This window comes from Colletes gigas, unplaced genomic scaffold (assembly GCF_013123115.1).
Source record: "Colletes gigas isolate AHSC1104 unplaced genomic scaffold, ASM1312311v1 Colletes_gigas_Sc00002, whole genome shotgun sequence".
Classification (NCBI taxonomy): Eukaryota; Metazoa; Arthropoda; class Insecta; order Hymenoptera; family Colletidae; genus Colletes; species Colletes gigas.
Genome location: NW_025106631.1, coordinates 5095703 through 5120778, shown reverse-complemented (window position 1 = coordinate 5120778; position 25076 = coordinate 5095703). Strand labels below are relative to the sequence as shown.

General features: G+C 38.3%; 4 protein-coding genes across 5 annotated transcripts; 2 read left to right on the top strand and 2 right to left on the bottom strand.

The window, feature by feature from the left end:
• Nucleotides 1-915: 915 nt before the first annotated feature.
• On the top strand, nt 916-3693 carry LOC122399008 (synaptotagmin-5). 2 transcript variants are annotated; one of them, XM_043399316.1, is made up of 9 exons: nt 916-1119; nt 1319-1402; nt 1487-1645; nt 1777-1967; nt 2049-2236; nt 2316-2423; nt 2652-2772; nt 2860-3209; nt 3278-3693. In XM_043399316.1, the coding sequence occupies exons 3-9, from the start codon at nt 1500-1502 to the stop codon at nt 3575-3577; spliced, it is 1404 nt and encodes a 467-aa protein (XP_043255251.1). In that variant the 5' UTR covers nt 916-1119; nt 1319-1402; nt 1487-1499; the 3' UTR covers nt 3578-3693. The 2 variants fall into 2 exon arrangements, with proteins under 2 accessions (XP_043255251.1, XP_043255242.1); XM_043399307.1 differs by having other exon boundaries at nt 2860-3203; nt 3272-3689.
• Nucleotides 3694-4231: 538 nt separating this feature from the next.
• On the bottom strand, nt 4232-5538 carry LOC122399019 (60S acidic ribosomal protein P1). The gene is made up of 4 exons (XM_043399329.1): nt 5324-5538; nt 5035-5182; nt 4525-4626; nt 4232-4328 (listed from the first exon to the last, which is right to left on the bottom strand). The coding sequence occupies exons 1-4, from the start codon at nt 5393-5395 to the stop codon at nt 4315-4317; spliced, it is 336 nt and encodes a 111-aa protein (XP_043255264.1). The 5' UTR covers nt 5396-5538; the 3' UTR covers nt 4232-4314.
• Nucleotides 5539-6820: 1282 nt separating this feature from the next.
• Nucleotides 6821-22128, top strand: LOC122398675 (fasciculation and elongation protein zeta-2). Its single transcript, XM_043398765.1, has 9 exons — nt 6821-7115; nt 9931-10189; nt 19501-19623; nt 19941-20097; nt 20398-20506; nt 20591-20853; nt 20932-21007; nt 21073-21138; nt 21334-22128. Exons 1-9 carry the CDS (start codon nt 7010-7012, stop codon nt 21348-21350), a joined length of 1176 nt encoding a protein of 391 aa, XP_043254700.1. The 5' UTR covers nt 6821-7009; the 3' UTR covers nt 21351-22128.
• Nucleotides 22129-23420: 1292 nt separating this feature from the next.
• Nucleotides 23421-25062, bottom strand: LOC122399584 (arginase, hepatic). The gene is made up of 7 exons (XM_043400373.1): nt 24939-25062; nt 24811-24883; nt 24521-24726; nt 24285-24448; nt 24078-24193; nt 23889-24011; nt 23421-23808 (listed from the first exon to the last, which is right to left on the bottom strand). The coding sequence occupies exons 1-7, from the start codon at nt 25029-25031 to the stop codon at nt 23573-23575; spliced, it is 1011 nt and encodes a 336-aa protein (XP_043256308.1). The 5' UTR covers nt 25032-25062; the 3' UTR covers nt 23421-23572.
• Nucleotides 25063-25076: the final 14 nt, after the last annotated feature.

Here is a 25076-nt window from a genome sequence, read left to right as displayed (position 1 = left end):
GATGCTATGCGAGGATGCGGCTACCAGCCTTCTCAGGTTGATCATCCCATCCCAGCGGCTGCCCCTAACCGCCACCTGGGGACGCGCCACGTAGGGGTTCACCTCCCCTGCCGCCTGGCGAGGGGCCCGAAAACTCTAGTGAGCCATCACAGAGTCCCCCGCCGCGCCGTGCTTTCTCAGGCCCCTTCCGTTGAGAAGCACTCCTCCCACCGCATTCCCCCTTAACCGCAGGCGCCTGGTCACCAGCGCCCGTGGCCCCGTGACATGGGACTAAGCCGCTGGCCGCATGGTCACGGTGGCCGCAAGTCCCAGTCCACTCACACACACATTCACACGCGCAACACATACCGGTGTTTGGAGCTTTCGCCCCGACCTCTGGGATGCTATGCGAGGATGCGGCTACCAGCCTTCTCAGGTTGATCATCCCATCCCAGCGGCTGCCCCTAACCGCCACCTGGGGACGCGCCACGTAGGGGTTCACCTCCCCTGCCACCTGGACAACCAAACGGGTGCGTGGCAATTATACTAAACCTGGCCACTGAACGTGAAACAGTAAAACTTCGAGAGTCTGATTTTTCATTTGATAGAAAGAGTACGCGACATTTGTGCATCTCTGTCTATCTATCGCAAAATAGGACTCTCGCAGCTTTAGTGTTTCTTGTTCAGCATGGCTTGTATGCCTACAGTCGGCTGTACGTGAATGTATTAAACATAGTTTAATGTAGTCCGCAAAAAAAATGCAATGAAGGAACTAAAATACTTAAATTCCTTGTTAATTTTAATACGAATGCAATAATTATATTACAATATAAATAAATGTAATAAGTTTACATTTATGAGAATCGTACTACACCCATATAATTGCCTAAAGTAATTTATATTTTGTAAACAGGTTGTTTAAGTATAAGTATTAATTGAAAAAAATTCTTAATATTTTGTGCGATTAATGAGAACCATGCGCATACTGCAATGGCCATGTTTTACGATGCCCTTTGTTCCTATGAGTTACACAGCTAGTGTAGTTTAAAAAAAATCATTTGTGGATGCGATAATCTTTAAATTGCAATGCACGCTAATTAGAATATGCAAGGGTTTGAATCTCTAGTATTATAATAAAAGGTATACGATGAAAACTTATAGTTATTTATTATGGAACCACGCATAAAATAGTAGATATCGATTTGTTCTTGCCAGAGTCAATACGTCGGCTGTCTTTGTTTTTGTAACCCCTCATTACGCCTTCAACATGCCCGTATGTTTATGCTGTATTATAGTCGAATGTAAATACAATTTTTCAAACACGATACTTATTTTTCAGTGTACAGAAAATTAAATATATTTTTATATATAAACAATTATATATAAAAGTGTAATACAAGAAATAATGTAAAGAAAAGGGTAAGTAAACATATTAAGTGAAATAACATTGGAACGTATTCGGTACCTTATTGAATTAAATCATACATGTAAATTTAATATGTTTGAGGTTTAAACTAAAAATGGATGTTCATGGTATTGGGATTGTTGCTGTTTTGGGAACAGTTGGGGCTGCAACTGGGGCTATTTCAGCTGTAATTGTTTATACAATTTGTATCAAACGCAAACGATTATCCCTTCTTGTTCCGGGTAGAGGTCCTCTTAATTGGTACGGATATCTTATCAATTACATAAATACTTTTTATAAGTTAACAGTAATTTATAGAAATAAAACGGGTTAAAAGAATTGACAACAAAAATTGATTAAAATATAGAATTTAAAGCTTGTGTATATTTCAGGTTTGAAAAGGATTTATTAAATAGAGCAGAAGAGACACTGTCATCGAAAGATAATTTTGTTGGTTTAGGATCTAATGTCAAGTTAGATCAGAAAAATAAGATTTCGGAAGATAATGATGATCATTGTAACGACGAAGAATGGCAATCTAATTATGCATTTGATAGCATTGCAAGCGATTCATCGAAAAAGGGTAAATATTTCGGCGATATAAAGAACAAGCTTTATCTTTTTTGCTTATATTATCTATAATACGTTAGTTGTTTATTTTTAGTTTTGCAGTATTTATCAGAGTCTGAAGATATTTCGATATCACCTGTCAGTTCTTTTGCACCGCTATTACCAGAAGGAGCAGTGGCTGCTTCAGAAAAATGCATGGTAATCGTTAAGTCTACGTCAAGAGGCATGATCGACTCGCATTCTCGACTTAATAGTACAGAGTGTGAGACATCTAGCTACAAGGTATATATATTTTCTTAAAAATTAATCAATATTTTGAAAAAATCTGTTTATCTATATTTTAATTCTTGATGCGACGAAGCTGTCTTCTTCCTCATCAATGTCGTTGTCTGATGAGATCAGAGGTGAATTGCAAATAGGTTTAATTTACGATGCAAGCGCCGGTATTCTTACTGTTAGACTTGTTGAGGTAACTTTACATATATGCATCTATAAATCGTAACATTTAAATCAGGTCATCCAAATAAATTGCCTACTTTTTAAAAGAAATATTTCAGACTAATTTGGAGTAAGATTGGTTGAATACATTTTCTTCTGCCATCAAAAGTCGGCAAGTTATCTAGATGGTCTATTTTAAATACATCACCATTTATATTTATTACTTTTCATTAAAATATAAATATATTTGTTATAAAAGGCGCATGATCTTCACCCAAGAGAATTAAATGGTACCGCGGATCCATATGGAAAAGTACGTCTATTACCTGATTGGAGTAATGTATGGCAAACTAGAATACACAGGCGGACTCTCAATCCTGGTAAATTTCATACACACAAATTAATATTTATAAAGTAATGGAAACATAAGCTTTGACATAATTTTTAATTTTAATTGCGATTAATAGTGTTCGACGAGGACTTCGTTTTCGAAGTAATGCCCGAATCATTGACCGGAAGAACATTGGAGATTCTACTTTATGACTTTGATGCCTTCTCCAGACATTATTGTTTGGGTCATGTACAACTTCCTTTATCTGCAGTGATCGATCTTTTGGATGCAACACTTACTCTTATTACAAAACCAATTCTCCGATATAGTATTGAGAATGGATTCAAAGCACCATCTTTGGGAGAGCTAATGGTTTCTCTCTCATATCAATTGTCTACAGAGAAATTGACGATTATAGTTGTTAGAGCAAAAAACTTACCCAGTCTTAATGACTCAACAAACGCGAATCTATATGTGAAAGTAAGTGTGTAAAATTTCTATAATCTTTATAAAGTGCAGTTAAAATTTATATATTTTTATTTTGTTAGGTGAAGATTGTTCAAGATGGTAAAAGTATTAAAAAGAAGAGATCTAGTATACAGCGCGAAACAATTAGTCCTGTGTGGAACGATATTTTAAGCTTTGATATTAATAATGATATATTGTCCAAATGCATGATAGAATTTATTATTTTACGAGCAAATGGTGAGCTTTTAGCTAAATGCGAAGTATCTAATAAGTGTCAAAAGGAGCTTTTTCAGCGTGTATTGTCAGGAAAAGGCGCATCTGCACAATGGTTACCACTGTCTAAAGCAGAAACTTATTGTGATGATTTCACTGAAGTGAAACATTAAGAACTTTATAAAAAAAAACCGTCCGATTTAAAAATCAGTTATTAATCCTTTCGCTAACAAGAACATATATCAATAGATATTGATATTCATGATATTTTGTAAAAAATATGATTATTTTTTATGCAACTTAAAACATGTAAGTTTAAACAGTATTTTTAAATGTTATTTTTTTTTATGATTGCTTCATAAGACTTGTAACAATCATGTTTCATATTTATTTATTAATCTTTGTCTTATTGTATTTTATCTACTTCGGAATTTTATGTTTCTATGTACAAATACTATGATATTAAAATATTCGATTTCTTGGTAAAACATATGATTCTAGAAAACTCACCATTCCGCGTAAACCGACAAGCAAAATCTTTCTATCTCAAACAGAAAGATATCAATTCCTATATAAATCAGTGGGGTAGCGGTACTAAGCAACCATTTTATTTTGATCTGATTATACTATCTAAATGTTTATTTAGAAGTGTTAAAATTGTTTTCAATTCACAAGGATCGAGAATCTACGACGTTCTATTGCTATACGGTCATCGTATCGAACGACAAGAAAAGGAAAGGTCGAATTATATCGATAGCCATCGATATCGATTATACGAAATTACTTTTCGTTTGGTTATGACGCCTAACATTTATATAGCCAAATAGTTTAATTTAAAAATATTTTATTCATTGTACAATATAACTGTACAAAAAATAGATGACGGACCGACAAATTGTGATCCTTGGATTTAATCGAACAGACCTGGAAAAAAGTTAAAATACAATTAAAATAGATTCTCTCTTTTTGCTACATGTAATTTAATTATAACGGTATTCTCATTCTGGAATGTCGTCACGTATAATTTCAGTAGCTAATACATTGTATAATCATCGAAGGTAAGACTTTTTCTTTATTACAATCGATATTATATTTACTAAATTATAAATATGATGCTTACCAAAGCCCATGTCATCATCTGATTCTTCTTCGGGTTCTTCCTTCTTCTTTTCTTCCTTAGCTGGCGCTGCTTCTGTGCTGGCAGGTACCGCAGCAGTTGGTGCTAAAAATATACATATACATATGAAAATATTCTTATGAAAATTCTAGTAAAGTTATATAGTATAATATGATAGAATATATTTAATTGTTGCCTAAAAAAACTTAGATCATATTTTAAGTATGACCAATAGTTTTTTTTATTCTTTTTTCTTTTTCCTCATCACTGACCGCTCTAATAAGAAGTATTTGCTTAGGTCGGTGGATGTAGAGGAATGTTAATTGTATAAAATAACTGTAAGCATTTAAAATTAGTTTTCAACACATTTGTCTCTAAGTCACCTTAGTTTTACACAATTTAACATTTATAGATTATAAAACTATTCTATATACAACACCTGCAAAGCACATGGTTGATGTAAGTATCAATACTATTCATAGATTAAGGATATATATATTGTAAAAATAATACCTGCTGTAGGTGGAGCTCCAACGCCCGACGAAATGTTTGTTATAAGATCTTTTACATTAACATTTTCCAGAGCTTTAGCGAAAAGTCCAGGCCAGTAAGATTCCACATCAACATTTGCAGCCTTTAGAATTGTTTGAATTTTTTCACCCTAAACAAATACACCCTATTCAAATATTTTTATAATTTGTTTTTGCACGTACTTTATGCAACAATTACTAACAATAAAAGGCAATACTTCAATTCTTTATGACGCCGCGTAAAACCAAACATGCATACAATACATACTCACAGTTACAGCGATGTCGTCGTCCACGAGAATTAACGCCGAATAAACGCACGCAAGTTCAGCTTTGGTAGTCATATTTTCTGCTTGTATATTTTATATTAACGTTGGATGTATTTTAATAATAGTGCAAGTCGTCGATAAAAACCTTAGCTCTACAAGAGAGAACAAGCACCCGAGTTTCGAGATCCACCGCAAAGAAAAGACCGAACTGAACGGAAATCACGTGATATATCCAAAAGGAGAATTTACATTACAACGAAAAAGCATATATAGGTCTAGTAACATATTTGATTGGTCAGACTATGAAATTCAGGTAAAAATATTTTTAAATATAAATTTAATAAATCGTTGTTCATAATGTTTAGTTGTTATTATTATATATGTTGCATAATAGACGGTAATGTGTACGTTTAAAATTATATGTGAATACTTTTTTGTAGCTTATCAAAACTGGAATTTCCTAACATTATTAGTTTTCATGTAACGTTTGGAACGAGGAACTTTACTAGGGACATTAAGTGGATATCACAAAACAGAAAGAAATTTCAATTTACTGGACGGTATAATCTCATATTCTGGATTCACTTCTGGCTCTTCGACAAAATGGTAAAAAGATAGACATATTTTATGGTCATAATTACTTACAATCGTACGTATCAATTAGGTACAGCCTTAGATATTTTAATAATCTTGAAATTTTTAAATAATCTTAATCGATTGATTACTCCAATGAAATTAATCGATTAATGCCCAATGATGGACCGTACAACTTTCATTCCGTTAAAAAATAATAAAATTTCTGCAATTTCATTTTCTATCTCATTTCCTCTTGTGCTCATTTCTAAATCTGTTGGTAACGTTGCGAGTGACACGAAAATGGTAATTAGAAAAATGTGTCGAAAAAATACGTTGGGTGAAAGGTCAACTCGTATACCTCGTCTATGTCTGTACCTCTTATGTGATACAATTCCAGCTATAATACAAAAACGAGTTTTCAACGTTTGCTTCCTTTACCAACATCGGTAAATGAGTCGAATATAACTCCTAGAATTACCATTTCTATCCACAGAGTGCGCAGCAAGTCACTACTTTATCACGAAGTCGGTACTTCAGTCTGCGTAACACAATTCCCATAAGTTACTGGGTCTATATAGTGTGCCTAGTCTATGGAACCACATGAGAATCGATGTCGGGAAAGATTTGTTTACGCATCACTCTGCATGCAGCGGAAATCGACTGTATCGACGATGTATAAGTAAGAAAACACGTAACGATCGATTATTCGTAACGACAAAAAACTATACATGCATCTGCGACTTTTAAACAATGTTATTTCGAAATTGGGGTCGTCGAATTACAGGGCGATTGGTGTTCCATTATACGGCACTGACGATGCTTCGTGCCATCGGCGCGCTCAGCCAGCGGTCGTCATGGCAACGAGCAATCATCTTCCCCCACTACATTTCAAACGAGCCCCCTCTGCGTCAGTCGTTCGCGAACTCTCGCATGCGGCGGATTGTGCGTGGTACTCGGATTGTTTTTACGTGTTCTCGCCCTTTCTCGCCTACCCCCCGTGAAATACCGTAAAACAAAGAAGACGGAGCGCCTCGGGGGCGCCGCCGCAAGTGTACGGTGCCGAATTTCATCGCGGTGATCGACTCTGCTCCCGGGTTGTCCACACGGTCAATAATGAGGGACATGGCGGGCAAGATCGCCGAGTTGAAGTTCGAGGCACCCCTCGCACGATTCGAGGAGGAGGACACAGCCAGCCTGAAGAATATGAACCTGCTGACAGGTGCGAGAACACACGTCGTTATATATCTTTTTGTCGCGTACTCGTTTGCCGTGCATCCCCGCACGCCGCTCTGTCACGGGTCCGCGTAACCTCGCCGCGGATCGAAAGTTTATCGCGATGCTCCCGATTCGCGACGATTGTGTTACGAGCGTATTGCATCAAGTGCCAAAATTACGCGAAACCGAGAGTCGCCGGCTCGAGACTACGGGCGATTTGGGGCATCGTCGTTCTCTATTCTCGTCGTAATCGATCTCGCGAACTGCCTCGAAACTGGGTGATACTACTCGGCGAGGTATACATATAAATGAAAACGATTCGTGGAAGGTCGTACGGGTTTGCCGTACTCTGTACTTTTTCTGAAAGAAAGAGACGCGACAACGGACGGAAATCGTCGGATTACCGAAAACGGGTTGACATTTTCTCGCGTGGCGATCGATCTTGAACCGTATCGAAAGCGGGTGACCGTAGTTGCACATTTACGAAAACATTTCGCGTACGGTCGATGGTCCCTGTTTGGTTTTCTGAAAACCCGGCGAGTCAGCGCTAGGCGTATCTATAAGCGGAAATTTCGAAACCGAAAGAGTTGTCGCGGTAGTGGGGAACAGGTTCCGTGGCCGCGTAAACGCGTGAAATGTGCGTGTACGCGTGGTCACGCTCGTTTTGCAGACGTGCGAATCAAATGACGAGGGTGGCGTAGCGTATTTAGCCACCATGAAGAACCGACCTTCGGAGCACGACAAAAGGCTACGTCACGCGTACAATTGGTGTCTAATATCCTACGGGCGGAGCTGCCCGTACCTTTCTTCTACTCAAAATTACGTTATTCGGAATGAAAACAATGTAGCTCTTTCTTTGACGTAACGGCAGTGAAACGTTACCCATATTCGAACATATTTCCAACGGCGATAAAAAACGATTACATTTTCACGAGTCAGATTGCGTGACGACAGAAAATATAGGATAATAGGAGCCTTTATACGGGTCTGCGAGAGTGAGAGTTAATTGCGAACGTTTCAATACGAGTCGAACTGTAATTTGAGAACAGTATCACCGTGCAATCGTGATACTCGCGTCGTGCTATCGATCGATAGTTTCCTTGTCCTCAGACATACAATTATTTTACGAAACGCGCGTAACGTAATTGTGTTTTAAGGTAGCGTTGTTTCGAAAGTTTTCGAGGTTGTCTTCGTGGTACGGTCAGGTATTGTTTTTCACGCACGAAAGCCGCCCTGCGAAACGGAGCGGCGATTTACGCGCGGAAACACGGAAAGTTGTTAGTTACGCGACTACCGGCGTTTTTTTTAATTCGAAACAAAAAAGCCACGAAATATTTAAAGCGTTAGATATTTAATCCCGACGAAAACATTCGATCTGCTATGCGTCACTGGCTTCCACGCGAAAGTACGCGATCCACTGTTTATGTAATTGATAACACCCGGATGGCGGCAGACGTAATTAATACCGGTTGCCTTGTAAGTCGAACGCGTTACCTGTGTACAAACGGTGACCCATCTTTCGCGTTTATTGCGTCCCGTGACTGGTCGGGCTCTTCGTGTTTACTCTTCCCTCGAATCGACTAACAGCGATGACTCGTACTCGCTCGCGTGTCGTTGCAATCAATTAGATGACGCATAACGACAACATTGTCCAATCCGCGAGATTCTGGTCAAAATATCGATGAAAATGTACACATAGCGTTTCCAGTGGGCGGTTTACGGTATACTGTTACCCTCGGTAACCTTTCAACTGCTGCGCTCGAGCGTGCTCTGGTAACCATATTATTCTAGATGCTCGAGTCAAAGAAAACACTCGTACGAATTCTGTAGAATTCTTTGCCTCTTTATTTCATTTAACGCATATTCATTAAACAGAATTTTTCAGAAGCAACTACTCGCTTGTTGCGAAAGTGAACCATTAATACATGTATGTAAGTTTATTAATTTAAAAAATTGATCGAATTGTACGTTTCATAGATTTCTAAACTGTCAACACTACTGGCAGTACAAGTGGAAAGGGTTACAAAACGAACCGTGAAATTAATTCAGCACAGTCTATTCGTACCATTGATTAATTCAGCGACGAGAAGGTTACTATAGACGGTGCTGCACAACCTTTTTCGCTAGGGGGCGATAAAATCAAAGACCATTTTTTACCGGCCAGACTCTCCGATAAAGACGGGAATAAAATAATATATTTTGGTTCACGTTATTAAAAATATACTGTACGGTTGAAAATAGTTTCGATAACCTTTGATAATATATTTGGTACAAGGATTAATATTGCGTTTCGTCGCCCCGAGTTGCATTTATCGACAAGACTTATCTCGTAGATTCTGCTATTGACATGACACCATTAATCGTTTCAACACCCTCCAATTACTCGATAGTTTATTAGTACTTAATTAATTTGAACAGATTATTCAAACGATCAATAACGTCGTGTCTAAGACAAGATCTGCTAGATAGGCTTTACTGATAAGTTGAGATTTCCGGTCCGGGACAAAACGCAATAACATTAGTCTGTGTCTCGATATTGTTAATATTAACCGATTGTAAACTAATTGCGAGAGTAACTTGTCTTTCATTGATCACTCGAAATGTCTATCTAGATCAGAATTGTGGCATTTAGAGGAGTAAGAACAGACTCAATGAAAATTTGATGTACTTTTATAATTATATTATTATAATATATTTAAGTTCTTCGACTATGCAACCTTTTTGCTGAGTTCGACCTTACTCCTTCGAACGTCTTTTTCGTCCATCTTTGTAATTTCGCTCAGAGTGCAACTAAACCTGAGGATTCCTTTTATATTTAGAACAATTGCTGGATGCCAGCCTGGACGCGGATTATGGCGAGAATTGCAACGCGAACGAGCCGCCGACGTCGACCCACGAAAATGGCACCGCTGATACCCTCCACGAGGGGACATTCAGCCCCTTCAGCGGCAGTCTCGAGGACCTTGTTAATACCTTCGACGAGAAGATAACATCCTGCTTTCGCGATTACGGCACCGACGTCGAATCTTTGGCCCCCGTGCAAGTGAGGACACAGGAAGAGATCATGAACGAATGCCAGTAAGTTCTCAAGAGCCCCAAGGTTTTTGTTTTTGTCAATGTGTTAATCAAAACCCTTATTTTTTTACCAAATTTATACTGGGAAAAAATTTAAATGGGGGATTTTAAAGGCTAAAATAAGACGAAAATCAAGGATACTAATTTGTTGATTGAGGCTTCGTTAAGAAGTTATTAAAAATTTCAAATCTTTCTGGAAAAATTATTTTCGGTTACGGGGGTCAATTACAATCATTTTTGGTGAATAGACGTACCCCCGAATTCTTACGCACTTTCGAGAAAAAAATTCGAGAAAGTGAAATTTTTCGGCGAAAAAACAAAATTCAAATCGTTCTGAAAAAATTATTTTCGGTTACGAGGGTCAATTACAATCATTTTTGGTGAATAGACATACACCCGAATTCTTGCGCACTTTCGAGAAAAAAATTCGAGTAGCTGCCTAAATTTTTCGGCGAAAAAAACAATTTCAAAACGTTCTGAAAAAATTATTTTCGGTTGCAAGGGTCAATTACAATAGACATAGCCCCGAAATCTTCATGACAGTGACCTTGACAATATATTTGAAGGTCATCGAAATTGGCGAGGAATCGCTAAAGTAAATAATTATCAAATTAGCAATGGGCGTCGTACGCCATTGTTGGCCCAGGCACCAAAATACCTACGTATAGCCCTGAGTAAACACATGTGATTGAGAAATTTCCATTTCCTTTAGGTCCACTCTGTGAAAGCACCTGTTCAAAGACAAGCATCCCGGCCAATCCTCCTGCATCCGTCCAGAAACCTTTAAAAGTAATTTCACAAAAAAAAATGAAGGAATTGCGCGAGTGAAAATTATGTCAGTAAGTGTGTATGATTGAGAAGTTTCCATTACCCTTGGGTCACGCGATATCTCCGGGTACAGTTATACCGGTTCGCACGACCACCTGGTACGATTAAAAAATAAACCGCCGATGGTAGCGGCGGCACGGGTAAATGAATACCCCGAAGATCGTCGAGTTATCGCGTTCAAATTGTCGCATTTACCTTGAGATATCTATTACGAGCCCGTGTGTGCAGTCTCTGCGATCCATCGCCCGTAGTCCGCGTGGTAATTATGGTCCGGCGTGTTCCGGACGAACGGAAGTAATCGTTTACGGCATCGCCGTTATATTAGTCGCGCGGGAATTGTAATCACTAGGCCGCCAGGCGGTATTTCAGTGACATAATTCAAAGAACGTCGGGAACCCCCTGCTAGCTAAGCGAGTCCCTCGTTTTACGTCGTAAATTTATCGTTCGTACAAGATCGTGCAAAAAGGGGTAACCGAGGATCACGCCTCTCGTCGATCCAAGACTGGTTGTTTGCAGATAATATATCCTGTTTAAGTAATACTCGTGTTAACGCTTTCTTCGATACACGCGTTAAACGCGCGAACAGTTTCACTTGATGCTCGCGCTAAACCGATATCGCTGAACGGGGACTTCGTATGGTTTCGTTGGAGCTGCTTGCGGTGGATCCGAGGATTGATACGTTCAAAACAAATACATCAGCGAACGACGGCTGGAAATAATTTATTTCGATATAGACTTGAACCTTTGTTAGCAATGGTCGTAGCGTTATAAGTAGGTGCATCGTACATCGTTCCTTTTTATTCCTCAAACTTACTTATGCATGCAGTTATGAAACTGTGCAACGATCTTTCTCAATGCATTTTACATCATACGTTAACACCTTGCCCAAAAGTGTTTGCAAAAGAATCGTTGGTTAGAGATGCCTGGTCGTTGTGCGTTTACCATATATTTGATATTTATAACCGAGTTGTAAGCATTATTGCAAAGATGCACGGTACTTGCCGCAAGGACTGATCCTTAAGATCACTATATCGATTTTCCAACTGAAAAGTGTGCCGCCACGAGTACTCTCTACATGACGTTTGCGGCGAGTTCTGCAGCTTTCTCTCTGCGAAGGTGGACAGTGTGCTAGAACAAGAAAGAAACTCACCTTCTAATTAGAATAGCAAATCAACTCTGCATAATCGATTTGCAAAGTATTTTTAACATCTATTTTAAACGTACAGATAGAATTTTGATACAAAGCATTAACGACATTTCGGTTGCATAAGCTGTATCTTTGTATTGTGTATATTGTTTAAATTTAAATACACATTACATAAGATGTCAGTTTAATTTTTTGTTACATGGAAAAATTCCAAGAATAATAATCATATCAATTGTATTATATTTAAATCTCTTGTGCTTGCATCTAGATACAGTGTACATTTTTTTTTATCAGATATAACGAAAAGAAATATAGAATATAACCATTTATATTCAGTACTGTTTTATCATTGTACTGATAAACCTCACTGAGCATGATGAGAAGCCTACTTTGCTATTTACCAGTCAGTACAATGCTTCACATTTTTTAGCATTTAAACTGGCTGTGTTCTACTTTCTTGCGCATTATTATTGGTCCGATTTCTACCAGAGGAGTGCAACGGTCTCAAAGAATAGTTCACAAAAGGAATACACAATTGGTATTATTTGGCAAGCGTGCCTTTATTTCCCAAGGAAAAATAAGAAGCTTCCGACTCGACTATTTTGGTCCTTCTCGGTGAAAATCGATAATGCCTATCAAAAATTCTTGAAGATAACAGTAGATTATAACAGACAACGAGGGTAGCAGATTTAATCTACTTCGTTAATCTGAAGGTAGATTAAATCTGTTACCCTCATCACGCCTTTGTTCTCTACGGCCAATCCTTTCAGAGTTATTTCTTAATTTGAATTTTCAATTTAATTTAATGGTTGTGTTTAAAAACAGAATTACAATTTTAAATAGTTTGAGATTGGGTGTAAATGGAAACTCCTATCTCGAGTATGAAAACTAATTTTAATACTCGGATAGGAAAGCGCTTCAGGTAAAACGAAACGTTCGCGAAGGTCGGGAAACCGGGGAAATATTCTTTCAGCTGTAGAAACATTTTATGGTCGGTCGGGAAAGCATTCTTCGATGGGAAATAAAATCGAAATTTACCAAGGCTGGGGTCGAAAGGGATCCGGGTAAATATTTTCAGGGAATATTCATTGTGGCCGCACGCTGCAGGTGTCCGACCGAATTGTGCCTTCTAACAAGCGCCGCGAGACTGCAGGTGAAGCCCAACGAAGCGTGAAATTGTATCTTCTTCGGTATAGAGCAACGCGCCAGGGCTCTTAAACTCGTTTGAACTTCACTGTCCACCGTTGTGCATAATTTCTTTGAAGTCACGCCTCCGTCGCGCAAAATCCGTCTAGGAGTCTAGACTTTTGTCAAGCCGATCGGAAGAACGTCGCAGAAATGAATAAAACAAGAACAATGACGAAGCAATTTTCTTCGGAAACTATGCAAATACCGCGACGCGGAACAGCTTTCCGAATGTTAACCTTCGTATTGTCGCGGTGCGTTTCCAACGGCCCACGCTGTTGTTTTAGAATCGGTATCTGTTCGATTGTGAATCCCAGCCGTGTATACATTCGTACTTGAACCTTCGTGAACTGTCTATTCAGTCTGTCGTCGAACTTTGCTCGAAGCGTAACGGGAACTGTTTTTCTTTTTTTATTCCTAAATGGACTTTGCAGTTTACAGGTTCGTAGCAAATGCACCTAGCATGAACGTAACTGCAGTCGCGCGTATAATTAGATACGGCGTAAGTACGTAAGATCCATCTTTCACTCAGTCTGGATCGGACTGATTTCATCTTACGAGAAGAGTCTACGATCTGGAAAAAGTTTGAATAGCTTTGAGACCTTTCGATTCGCGAAACTGTATAAAAACTTGCAACGAGTCCTACTCGTCTCTGTCGATTTTTACGTGCCCATTCTCCTTGCTAAATTTCTGGATTAGGTTAGGTCCACGAGCAGTGTCCAATTTCAGTCTTCTTGATCGTTTCGATATAAGCCTCTAGGAGAAGTCAGCTAGAGGTCAGCGGCCGACGTTGGCAGATACGACACGTGCTGTTGCACGTGTCTCTGTTCGGTCATTGCTGTCGCTTTCGTATGCACGCATCGGGCCCCGAAAGAATAAAACGCATCCACGCGTGCATATCCGGTGTGTGTCGCGGGCATTGTTAGTAATCCAATTTGTCGCGCGTAGAGTCTGTTGACTGGGAGCGCCGCTTGTCGAACGAAATCACAGGTCAAAGCAAGGTCGTATTCGTTTACCCACCTCCTTTCAAATGCGACGAAACGGTAGCCCCGCGCTCGACTTCTTTTCGCTCGCGCGATCCGAAAGGCTTTCTCGCCCCACGGCGCCCAACAACTTCCTTTTCTTTCAATTTCTTTTTTTCTCCCTCGTCCCCTTTTGAGGCCGCGGGCCGTCCGAGATTCTCGTGCGCGCGACGACCTCTCCTCTTCTCCCGTCACGCATTAAAAGCCGTGAAATTGTTGATTGTCCGAGCAATTTGAAGAAACGATAGCTCATGCTCGCCTTGAAACACGAGTGCCCCTCTCTTCGGTACGTAAACGTAATTTAGTGAAATTTTTCCACTGCTAAAAAGTGAAACGTAATATGTCAAATGTTTTCTATATATTTCGCCCCCTGGAACGTGTCCTCTGGATCCGTCCCTGATCTAGATAAGAATTTTACCCATCACCGTGCTGAGATCGCTCGGGTGTGAGTCATCGCAACATCGCTGTCACTGTCGCATACTGAATTATTACGCCGTTGTATTTTTACTCTATTCATCGAGCCACTTTTCAATTCCTCTTCTATTTCGTTTCCCAACCGTCTACCGGTATGTTATACGTGTAAAGAACAACGAACGACTGCGGTCGTTCGACGTTACACGCAAAACTGAATAAAGAAACCCTAAAAAGATTGAATCGAGCGACCTCTGTTCGCTACCGCTGTATCAACAAATTTTTCTTCGTATCGCGACTTCGGATTACGCTGGATCGAAAGTGGATTAGACGAAACTCGGTTCAGAGAGACTCCGCTGTACAGTAAACGTAATACTATGCCCTCGTATACAGAGGGAAGCTTATGCGGTATCCAGGAGCTTTGTTCGCCTAAAATTGAAGATCGTCGACGGATGGTGAATTCGCCGCCATGCGTTAACCTTAATAAACATAAATACTCACGCGATCACGAAGAACACAAGGGACAACGAAGTTCAGATTCTCGAACGACCGGTAATACGATCGCCTCGTGGCAAGAAATCGTGCATGATCGAATCCGCGAGGGCATGAAAATTTGATCTCTGGGTTTTGTTCCGTCGTTCGTATCGAGCCACCCTCCGGATGGACAAACGTCAATAAAGCTGCGCATGCGCTATACGAACCAACCAACGACCACCGACGCGATGATATTCCCTGGCTATCGCATATTCGCATCCCGTTTCGCTCGGTTAAATTTATTCCGATTTATGAAAGAAATATTAACAATGAGACGGGGTGTCTGTACATACGTCGCGTCTGAGTCGATTTTTATGTTTCAGTACCGACCAGGACCTTGTTCAGAAATATTTTATGCAGAGAGAAATTCTAACCGGAAATACAAAAGATCAGGCTAGGCGTCTAATGCACAATACATGATGCAGGAAAATTAAGAGGGAAAATAAGCAATGCGTATGTCGTATCTGTTTAATTTCTTTATTATTCTGAATATAAATGTAAATTCTACTGAGATAGCGTCAAATTTTTCGTTGACTGTGCCAAAGACGGATTCCAATAGCATTTTTGTCGGGGAAAGGAACACGAAAGCGCATCGACGTCAATATGCCGCAAAGAGCTGGCAGAAATATGCTGAAAGTGGCGCGTTCGATGCACGACATATTAAGAGGTTACGCCACTTTTGCAGCGAAACAAATAGAAATATTTTTTCGTTATAAAATGCAAGTTAGAATATGTTCGTTCGTACTAATTTACTTTTTATGTATTTCGCGTTTAACTGTCATTGATATATTTACAGATAACCGATACGAGGTCCAGTAAGATTATTTAATTCTTTATCTTATCAATGAATATATGAAAGTGCGAGTCGTTTAGTATCAAGCGCAAACAATTTTTTATAAAAATAATTTGTTTTAGTCGCGATAAAAAAAAGTAATTTTGATCGAGCGAACAGCGTCGTTTAAAAATATTCATAAACACGTCCACCGTGTTGTCGACTCGAAGGTGGCGTAATCCCTTAACCGGTTTCGTCCTTTCCATTCCATATATTGTCCTGGCGATTTCAGCAGACTACTCTGACTCTAAATATGGTAATTGCCACGTAACAGTTTTATTATCGTTGGATGATATATTCGCAAACACGTTGTTTTGCTCGTAAACCATCGGTGTTACGCAACAGATAACGTACGAAGCTCGTAGCGGATCGTTGAACCGAAGAATGAATTAATAAGCAGGAGATAGATCCATCCCTGGAATTGAATTTCCCGGTGCTTTCCAATTATTGACTCGGTACACGGGGGTAGCCTGAACGCGATAGATAGGGCAATCGCGGAAGCCATTGCAAAAAAGAAAAGCACTCTTTCCTGTCCCGTTCGCGATGATACCTAGACACGATAAACATTGTTTCTTTTTCTTAGAAAAGGTATTGTTGGTTAAACTTTCCAAAACACGGGTAATATAAATTATCAGTAGATAAAAAGAAATCACTTTAAACAATTGTATCGAATGCGTCAAGATCTATTTAGATCATTATGATATATGATCGATGGTACATATAGGTCGTAACCACGAGTTTCTTTCAAGCACCTTCTTATCTACAGATTATTTATACTATTATCTGTGCTCTGGAAAATTTAAGCAATAATTTTATACGATAAATGTAATATTCTATATATTTTAATTTCACTGTCCAGGAGTTATTCCAACAAATTGTATTGTTCATCTTTTATTTACCTTTTCGTGTATCTTTGTTATAAATCCTTAATGTTCGTCGCTTCTGAAGCACCCTGTACATATTTAAATGACTCAGAACTAGAGAAAATTATTGGAATCGAGAAAAAGACTGTCCCTTTCGATGCCCCTTTTGGTATATTAGAGCCTGGGAATGTTTACACCAGCGCGTGGGGTATTTTTTCCCTTATAATTCAATTTTTGGAGCATATCGATTTTCAACCCAACCATGATTCGTTCAGCGGCTACACCCCGGCTCAAATGTTTAGTCGTTTTGATGCGATCGACATGCGCGCAAGATGAAGTCACTGCTTTAATGCACTTAACATTAATGAGAAACTCAAGTGGGTCGAATTGACCTCCATTTGTTAATCCAACACCATCGACCGGTCGCTGTTCTTCTGTGCGCTCCTTTTATTTCCAATGTAGTGACCGCGGAATACTACAGGGTGTCCCTTTGAAAACTGACCGTGTTAGTATCGTCAAAAGTTATGTCCAATCATCTGTGAGAAAATTAAAAAACATTGTTATTTGGCCGCATACAGTAAGACAAACACAATGGAAAAATTGCAATTTTAATATCTCAATCAATTTTAAAGAACACCCTGTACACTTCGAACGGAAACCGCCAATTTAATCAACAGGGCCCATTAAATCGTAATTATTTAACCGTCTCTTGTAAGTCGATTTGAAGAACGTTTCAACCCTCTACAATTTAATTTAACACTTCAGAAACCTCGCTAAGAATCATTAAAAACTACAAAATTTTCATTTTCACGGAGCAACCGCGAACGCAGGTCGACCATAATTACACTCGATTAATTATGACCCGAGCGTGGAATTCGCTGAAATTGGACGTTGCTCTCGCTCGCCCAATAAACCTTACGCAAGCTGCAAACCCAAGAAAGTAAAAAATTCACTTTTACGTGTACGTTTATTGAAACGACAAAATAAAAAGATTAGATTATCTTAATCTCTAATTTTATGGTCACCATTTCTATTACATGTTCTATTAAAGCTATAATTATCTCCATCGTGTATATTTACTGAAAAAAACTATTTGTAACGCACACGATTAAGGGACTTGATGGAATTAATACACGCCATTTTAAGTAATCCCCTCTTTTAACTTCTCCAGTCCTACGTCATGGTGTCGTGTTCCTAAATTATCTTGAATTGACCGAAATTAAATAATTTAAGGGGTCGGTCGAATATATCCCTCGTACGTCGAGTAAGTAAAACGTTTTTTTTTTAAACTTTATATCTCGCTTATTTCATTTTGTCTCGAGCGAAGATATCAACGTGCCATTGTTTTACGATACTTTTTAACCCGTTCGATCGAGGCCGGAAGGTTCACAGACGCGTCGAACCGCGATCTAGATTGAAAGGTGGCGAAAATAAGTCGATGATTCCCAGGCCATTCGTTGGCGCGTTAAACGTCTATGAAAGAAGCGATAAGATTTCACGTCGGAGACACGCGCTCAGTTAGGTCTGTGTTTTCTAGGATAGCGTGTGAATCACTCGGCTCGTAGGCGTTTCCTGGGTTGTATGCACGTACACGCGTAGACACAGATAAAGGACGCGTTTGATCTCGTGCAAAACAGAGAGCGACTCATTTCGATAACAATAGCGGCCATTCTAAGGAAATGAATTCTCGTATGTGCCCGTGAACGGCAAATGAATGGGCCCCGTTTCTCACACCTATGATTTGTAAACAATTAGAATTGCATAACAAACGTAATCGTACGAGACCGCGACGGTATTTTTAGATCCGCCGTTCGATCGAATTTAATTGAATTTAACGGCCGTGATTTTCCGCGGCGATCGAACGCGATAGTGGTTCGACCAGAACTGGGATCACCATTCTTGGATCATTAGAAACGGGTACACCCGGAGGATGGTTCGAAGAACCAGCGGCGAATCTCTTTGAACGACAGAATACTTTAAAATACTGTATTTCGTTGATAAATAATTCTGGTACCATGGTACCAGAGTGGCAAACTGGCCCTCGGGCTAAAGCGAGTGACGGTGCCTGGCCCAAAAGTTAATGCGTCACTGTCGTCAGTTGTGAAGAACTTTCAGACTTGTCCCAAATATGGTTGCACGATCTTATCGTCTTTTCCTGCAAAATGAAAATGAAAAAATAAAGAACAGAACTAATCGAATATAAAAAATGAACTATATGGCCCCATAAATTATTTCGAGAAGTTCGACCGTACATTCTGCGAAACGGTATAAGCGCTAAGAAGCAAAAATAGAATCTGCTAATTCGATTCGTAGTTTGAAAACGTCAGAGAGGAATTTAACGAGAGGATATGAGTCAGCTGGTATAGCGTACGCATAATTACCAACACGCCCTACGATGTTTGTCTTTCCAATGAAAAAAGAATTAAAACTATCCTCATGATACTTTTCCTTCCTTCCTCTAATTATCGAATAATTGATCGTGATCGGTTTAGAATGTGGTGGACGATCACTGGCACGTTTGGTAACATGCTACCGATCGACTGGAGCAAATCGTACGCGAGGAAAATGCACATGCCTGCGCTAAATCTGAACGAAGCACCGATATCGAACGACAGGTGAGAGCTCGTTGTTTTCTACTCTTTTTAACCCTGTAAATGGTACCTTATTTTTCTGACTATCGCGCGTCACACTGGGATCTCTCGGATTTTACTGGAACACTTTCGAGTGTCTGGTTTAAGAGTACTAAATTGAAATGTCGAGAAGTTGAAGAAAGATCCCAATGTGCCATTCCACAGTCAACGTTCGTTTGCTGCTTTCGTTGCTGAAATGGTCGTTCCTCGGGACGACGGAGAGAAACCAAAAGCGTGATCGTCGATATGCGATGCCGCATTTAATATTTGCAAATTGGACGCTTTCGTTTTGTTTGCTGTAGACCGGAACTAGAGGATTTAAGTAGCGAAGACGAGGCTGTTGCAACTGATTTGGACATGCATGCTTTGATATTGTCCAGCAGCACCGACACGCACAGTCCAGAGGAACCAATGAAGACTGCCGAGGAAGTACTCCGCGAAATAGACGACATAATGCAAGCAAGTATTAAGATCTGAATTTCGTTATTGGTCCTGGGTAAAATGAACTTGATATTCCTCTTGCTCTTTCGATCGAATCCTTGATTCTAGTCCTTTTCTGCAACCATTAAAAAATGTTAGTAAATTAGTAAATTTTAATTCTGTAATAATTGTATCGCTAAAAAATAAACAATCGCTCGAAAGAGCAAGAGGATTGTTAAGTGTTAAGATCATCATGGCTCTTAACGCGAGTGAAGTTACATAAATCCACGCCCACGAGAATGTTGCTATGATCGTTATAATAAATAATCTTGCTCGTAGGAGAGTCCTTCGATGGAGAGATCGCCAGATTCGGATGGCTCCTTATTGGATAGCGACGAGGCTCTAGAAAGGAGCAGAGAGGTTCTCGGCTCGCCGCTTCACGAGAAAAGTATATTTTCATCGGTTGATCTGAAACAACAAATCATATCAGAATATGGGCTCCGTTAAGCTGAATTGTTAATGTTTGTTTTAGAGCTGAAACAACTTAGCTGCAGTCAACTGACCGAGCTACTTGGCGAAATGGAATCGTTGGTCGGAGCTCTGAGCGAGACTCTGATCGCGGAGCTAGCGTTAAGGGACGAGTTAGAGTACGAGAAGGAGCTGAAAAATCAGTTTATCTCGTTGCTGTTAGCAGTACAAAACCGCCGTAGGCAGCATCACGTTACAAAAAAACGAAATCAAATGCAAAATGGTACTAGTCCTTTGCCAAAACATAGATCTCTACACGAATCCAAGGTAATACACATTGGAACATTTTTTATCGATAGACGATTAAGATTAACAAACGATGAACCGCGACGATATTATTTTTAGTATCTGACGACTGTAATCCCATACCATACGGATAGTGGCCCACCAGATAATCAAGCTTTACAGGTTCTCATAAAAAGTAAGTGCCGGTAAGTAAATACCGATTACTATAGTCTCACGTTTCGCCGTTACGTTCTGTTACAGTATTAAAAGCAATTAACGAAGACAGTCCAACCGTACCTACTTTATTAACGGATTATATACTCAAAGGTAATAAAATTTCATTAGTGTATTTCATTACTGTAACTTGATATGGAAGTATTGATATACGTAGTGTTGTAAGAGCGAGTCTTACATAAGCAGTAAAATGAGTTTTAAAGTCCTGGATCCTCGGGACTTTAAGACCCGTTTACGGTTCGCTTCTGCAACACTAGATGTACGAATAAAATAATTATTTACTTTCAGTACTGTGTCCCACTTAGTGAGAGTACCGTAAAGCTCACGGGAAAAAATCGATGAAAATCAGGAAAAAATGATATTAAATATTGAGGAATACAATTTGCTCTCTTCTTCTTGCCAGTACGCTTTCAGCCATTGTTGTGCCGCATACTCTTGCGTTAAGGCAGGCAATTTTTTGCTTCTGAGTTGTGTCTCGAATTACACTCTCTATTGACCATAGAGTTTAGGTAGGGTCCCGTGACACTCGCATCTAGTCTTATTTTATATATTATAATGTGTATATTAATTTTACATAAGATACATTTCTGATAATCTGTGTATGCGCTCTATGGAATACCTCTTATTGTACGTGAATTATACAATCTTCGTTTTTGTATACGTCATAATGGATTTCGTGACGATTCAGTTTTTGTAATTTTTTGTACATAAAGATTTTATCGAAATATGTGTGAGCAAAGTTTACTATATCACCGAGAATACTTATATTTATCTAGAGAAATATACCTGACAACTTGTAGTTCACTATCAGAGGGAGGAGCATATTAAGCTTACGGAATTAGTGTATATTGTTGTAATGTCCATATGTATCTAAAATTAAAATTAACTAGTAACATTGACGCGCAAAAGTAAAGGCATCCCGTTACTCGAATCACTCCTTCACAAATGTGTAATTTACTTGAAAACTGTTAACTGACTGTATGCAAAACTGGCATTAAAAATTCTTTGTGTACAGCAACACAGTTGTTCTGATGCATTGTGCAGATATTAGAAATATTGTGTTTGTTGAAATAAAGAAATAAATCGGACAATCTTTATTATTCAAGAGCGTATTCCTTACCCATACTTAATTAGAGCATGTTTCTCTTAATTTTCATTTACTAAATTTCGTTAGATTTTTATAGAGCAGTGGAAAATTAATTATCATAGTCAATTCGATCGCGTGACAATGTGTGGTAAATCTACTCTACATCTTTTAAAATGGCGAACTCTCAAAAATAAAAAAAAATTCCTATAATATTTATCAATAATAGTATTTTCGATGGGAAAAAGATGCGCTTAAAGCATTATTGATTTTTGAAATCTTATTTATGTAAATGAAAAACTGACATATTTTTTTTTCTTTAGTATGACTTGTTGCCCCAAATCGAGAGATCAATACCACGGAGTAATATTTATTACTCTGCATCAATACGAGAGGAGGAATCTTGAGAAATACTATTCTATTATAAAAGCATAATGTTCTAAACTTTAGCTTCTTTGACATAATTTTAGCTAACAAGATATAATTTTATTTTTGGCAGTATTCATTCTGCATAAGTAACGAGTATAGTTGTAAATATAGATACGACTAAAGACCTAGTATTTCATGAAAATAGGTAGTACTGGTAGTACCGTCTAATGCGATGTACGGAGGTTACTCGAAAAGTGTATAAATGTAGAAAAATTGTTAATTTATAGATGTATTAAATTAAAACTTGTCGTATAAATAAAGGTAGGTAGTCAATATGTATGATTAATTCATTTTAGAAATCTCTTTTACTTAGAATGTTTAAATTTTGAACATTTTTATCCCTTGGTAAAATCTAACCTACAAAAGGCCCCAATTTAACATCTTGAATGTAGTTATATAAGTAATATTTATATTAGTTCTATTACATAGTATTAATACTAACTGAAATAAGTTGACAAATGCCTTTCTTTTGCACAGATGCCTACACTACTAACGTATTGTAAAGTAGCTGGAATTGGAGCTGGCATCATTGGTGTAACTGGTTCGAGTTTGTCGTATTTATTCCAAAATCGGCTTCGTCAGACAAAAGTATACAAAGCAGCATTGGAAATTGTTCGTAATCATGAGAAAACAGTGCTACATTTAGGGGAACCGATAAAAGAAGGAAAAATAACCTATAGTGAAAGACTCGATGACATTAGGAAATTTTCTGTCGCTTTAAAAGGATCTAATACCAAAGGAACTGTAAATTACGAGGTTCTGGTTGCAGAACCCGAAAGACCAACAATAACAAAAGTGGAAATTAAATTTGCCGATATTCCAAATAAAATGTTTGTAATCCGAGAAACTCAGTAAACAATTCCATGAAATACATTGTTGCTTTTTGTTTCTCTGTTATATTTTTATGGTACTGCTTAAAAGTGTATAAAAGTTTGCTAGTGTATAGGCTTCGAACAAGAGGAAATATGGTAGATTAATTTAGATTTAGAATATGAATAAAAAAAAAACACACTGCTATCTGAATGTTTGTAAAGGCATATCGGTAACACCCTTCGGAACCTTAAGTCCTCTTCTTGTATAACCAAAACCGGCTTGGATAATATGTATAGCAGCCTGAACTGTTAATTGAACATCGTGATGATTACCAATGTGAGGATTTACCTCTACAAGATCAACAGCATTCAATCTGTTAGTTCTATACAATTCTTCCATTACGTGAATAGCTTCCCTAAGAGACAATCCGCCACGCACTGAAATTATAAAATTGGATATTAAAATAAAAATTATTTTGGTACATAGCAAATTCGTGAAAAGTAGGAATTTCATTTACCAGATGTTCCTGTACTTGGTGCCTCTAAAGGATCAACTGAATCAATATCAAAACTAACATGTAGTGACCTAGAATTATCAGGATCTACTTTATTTATTGCCATATTAACAACATCATGAATCCCTTAACAGAAAATATGAATTAGCAAGCAATAAATATTTGTGATATACAAGGAGTTTGAAATAATACCATAACGTTCAACATCTTCCATGCCAAAGGCAGTAATACCAAATTTTTCAATAACTAATCTTTCATAACGATCTACAGATCTTAATGCAATGTAAGCCACATTCCTAATAGATAGCCTGCAAGTAATTGACTAAAATGTTTTCAACATTTCCTATCTGTCGAATGTAAAGTTATTGATTTAAATATTTGGATATTTATAAGAATTACATAGGCTGCTGCCAATCCATGCCTGGAAGATGTGGCCAATAATCAGCCAATTCAGAAGTTAATAATGCTACAGGCATTCCATGAACATTTCCACTTTCACTAGTTTTATTAGTATTAAGATCTGCATGAGCATCAACCCATATTACACCTACATCCTTTTTTACCTATAAAAATGACATACGATATGTGGTTATAGACGATATTAATAAATAATATTCTTTCCTTTCATACTACACCTTAACATGACCATCTACAGTTCCAATTCCTAAACTATGATCACCCCCAATAGTTAATACTCGACGACCGTCGTTTAAAACCTTTTGAACTTGTTCCGATAAACAATTAGTGCAACCAGCAACATCGCCCAAGTGAGACATATTATTCACACCTAATACATCCTTTGTTTCGTACAGAATGTCACCATAATCTTTTACGTCCAAGCCTTATTTAATTTTGGAATACACATAATTGAAATTAGCTGAAAGACTTGTTAAAATATTGAGAACTAATGGAATCTAATATTTACCCAGAGATTTTAATTCTTGCACTAGTCCGGCTGCTCTAATCGTTTCTGGACCATGTGCTACTCCTTCCTTACGCTGTACAATCAATTTAATAAGTAAACAGTTATTGCAATATTACTTTATATTATACCTGTCCTTTTTCAAATGGGACACCAATTATTCCGACTTTGCCATAATAACGAACTCCAAATGTAACAATGACACTTTGTATTCTGGATAACATATTAATGTTGTATGTGTTGTTTCAGTTTGTGATTGAACATGAAAT

Bases quoted from the DNA above. Each gene is read 5' to 3' on its own strand.
- LOC122399008 (XM_043399316.1), top strand. From the start codon at position 1,500: ATGGATGTTCATGGTATTGGGATTGTTGCTGTTTTGGGAACAGTTGGG. The intron at 2,424-2,651 runs GTAACTTTACAT...TTGTTATAAAAG, and splicing joins TTACTGTTAGACTTGTTGAG to GCGCATGATCTTCACCCAAG. The intron at 2,773-2,859 runs GTAAATTTCATA...TGCGATTAATAG, and splicing joins CAGGCGGACTCTCAATCCTG to TGTTCGACGAGGACTTCGTT.
- LOC122399019 (XM_043399329.1), bottom strand. From the start codon at position 5,395: ATGACTACCAAAGCTGAACTTGCGTGCGTTTATTCGGCGTTAATTCTC. The intron at 5,183-5,323 runs GTGAGTATGTAT...GTATTTGTTTAG, and splicing joins ACGACGACATCGCTGTAACT to GGTGAAAAAATTCAAACAAT. The intron at 4,627-5,034 runs GTATTATTTTTA...GTATATTTTTAG, and splicing joins TGGAGCTCCACCTACAGCAG to CACCAACTGCTGCGGTACCT.
- LOC122398675 (XM_043398765.1), top strand. From the start codon at position 7,010: ATGAGGGACATGGCGGGCAAGATCGCCGAGTTGAAGTTCGAGGCACCC. The intron at 10,190-19,500 runs GTAAGTTCTCAA...TGATCGGTTTAG, and splicing joins GAGATCATGAACGAATGCCA to AATGTGGTGGACGATCACTG. The intron at 19,624-19,940 runs GTGAGAGCTCGT...TGTTTGCTGTAG, and splicing joins GCACCGATATCGAACGACAG to ACCGGAACTAGAGGATTTAA.
- LOC122399584 (XM_043400373.1), bottom strand. From the start codon at position 25,031: ATGTTATCCAGAATACAAAGTGTCATTGTTACATTTGGAGTTCGTTAT. The intron at 24,012-24,077 runs GTATTATTTCAA...TTTTCTGTTAAG, and splicing joins GGAAGATGTTGAACGTTATG to GGATTCATGATGTTGTTAAT. The intron at 23,809-23,888 runs GTAAATGAAATT...TTATAATTTCAG, and splicing joins ACCAAGTACAGGAACATCTG to TGCGTGGCGGATTGTCTCTT.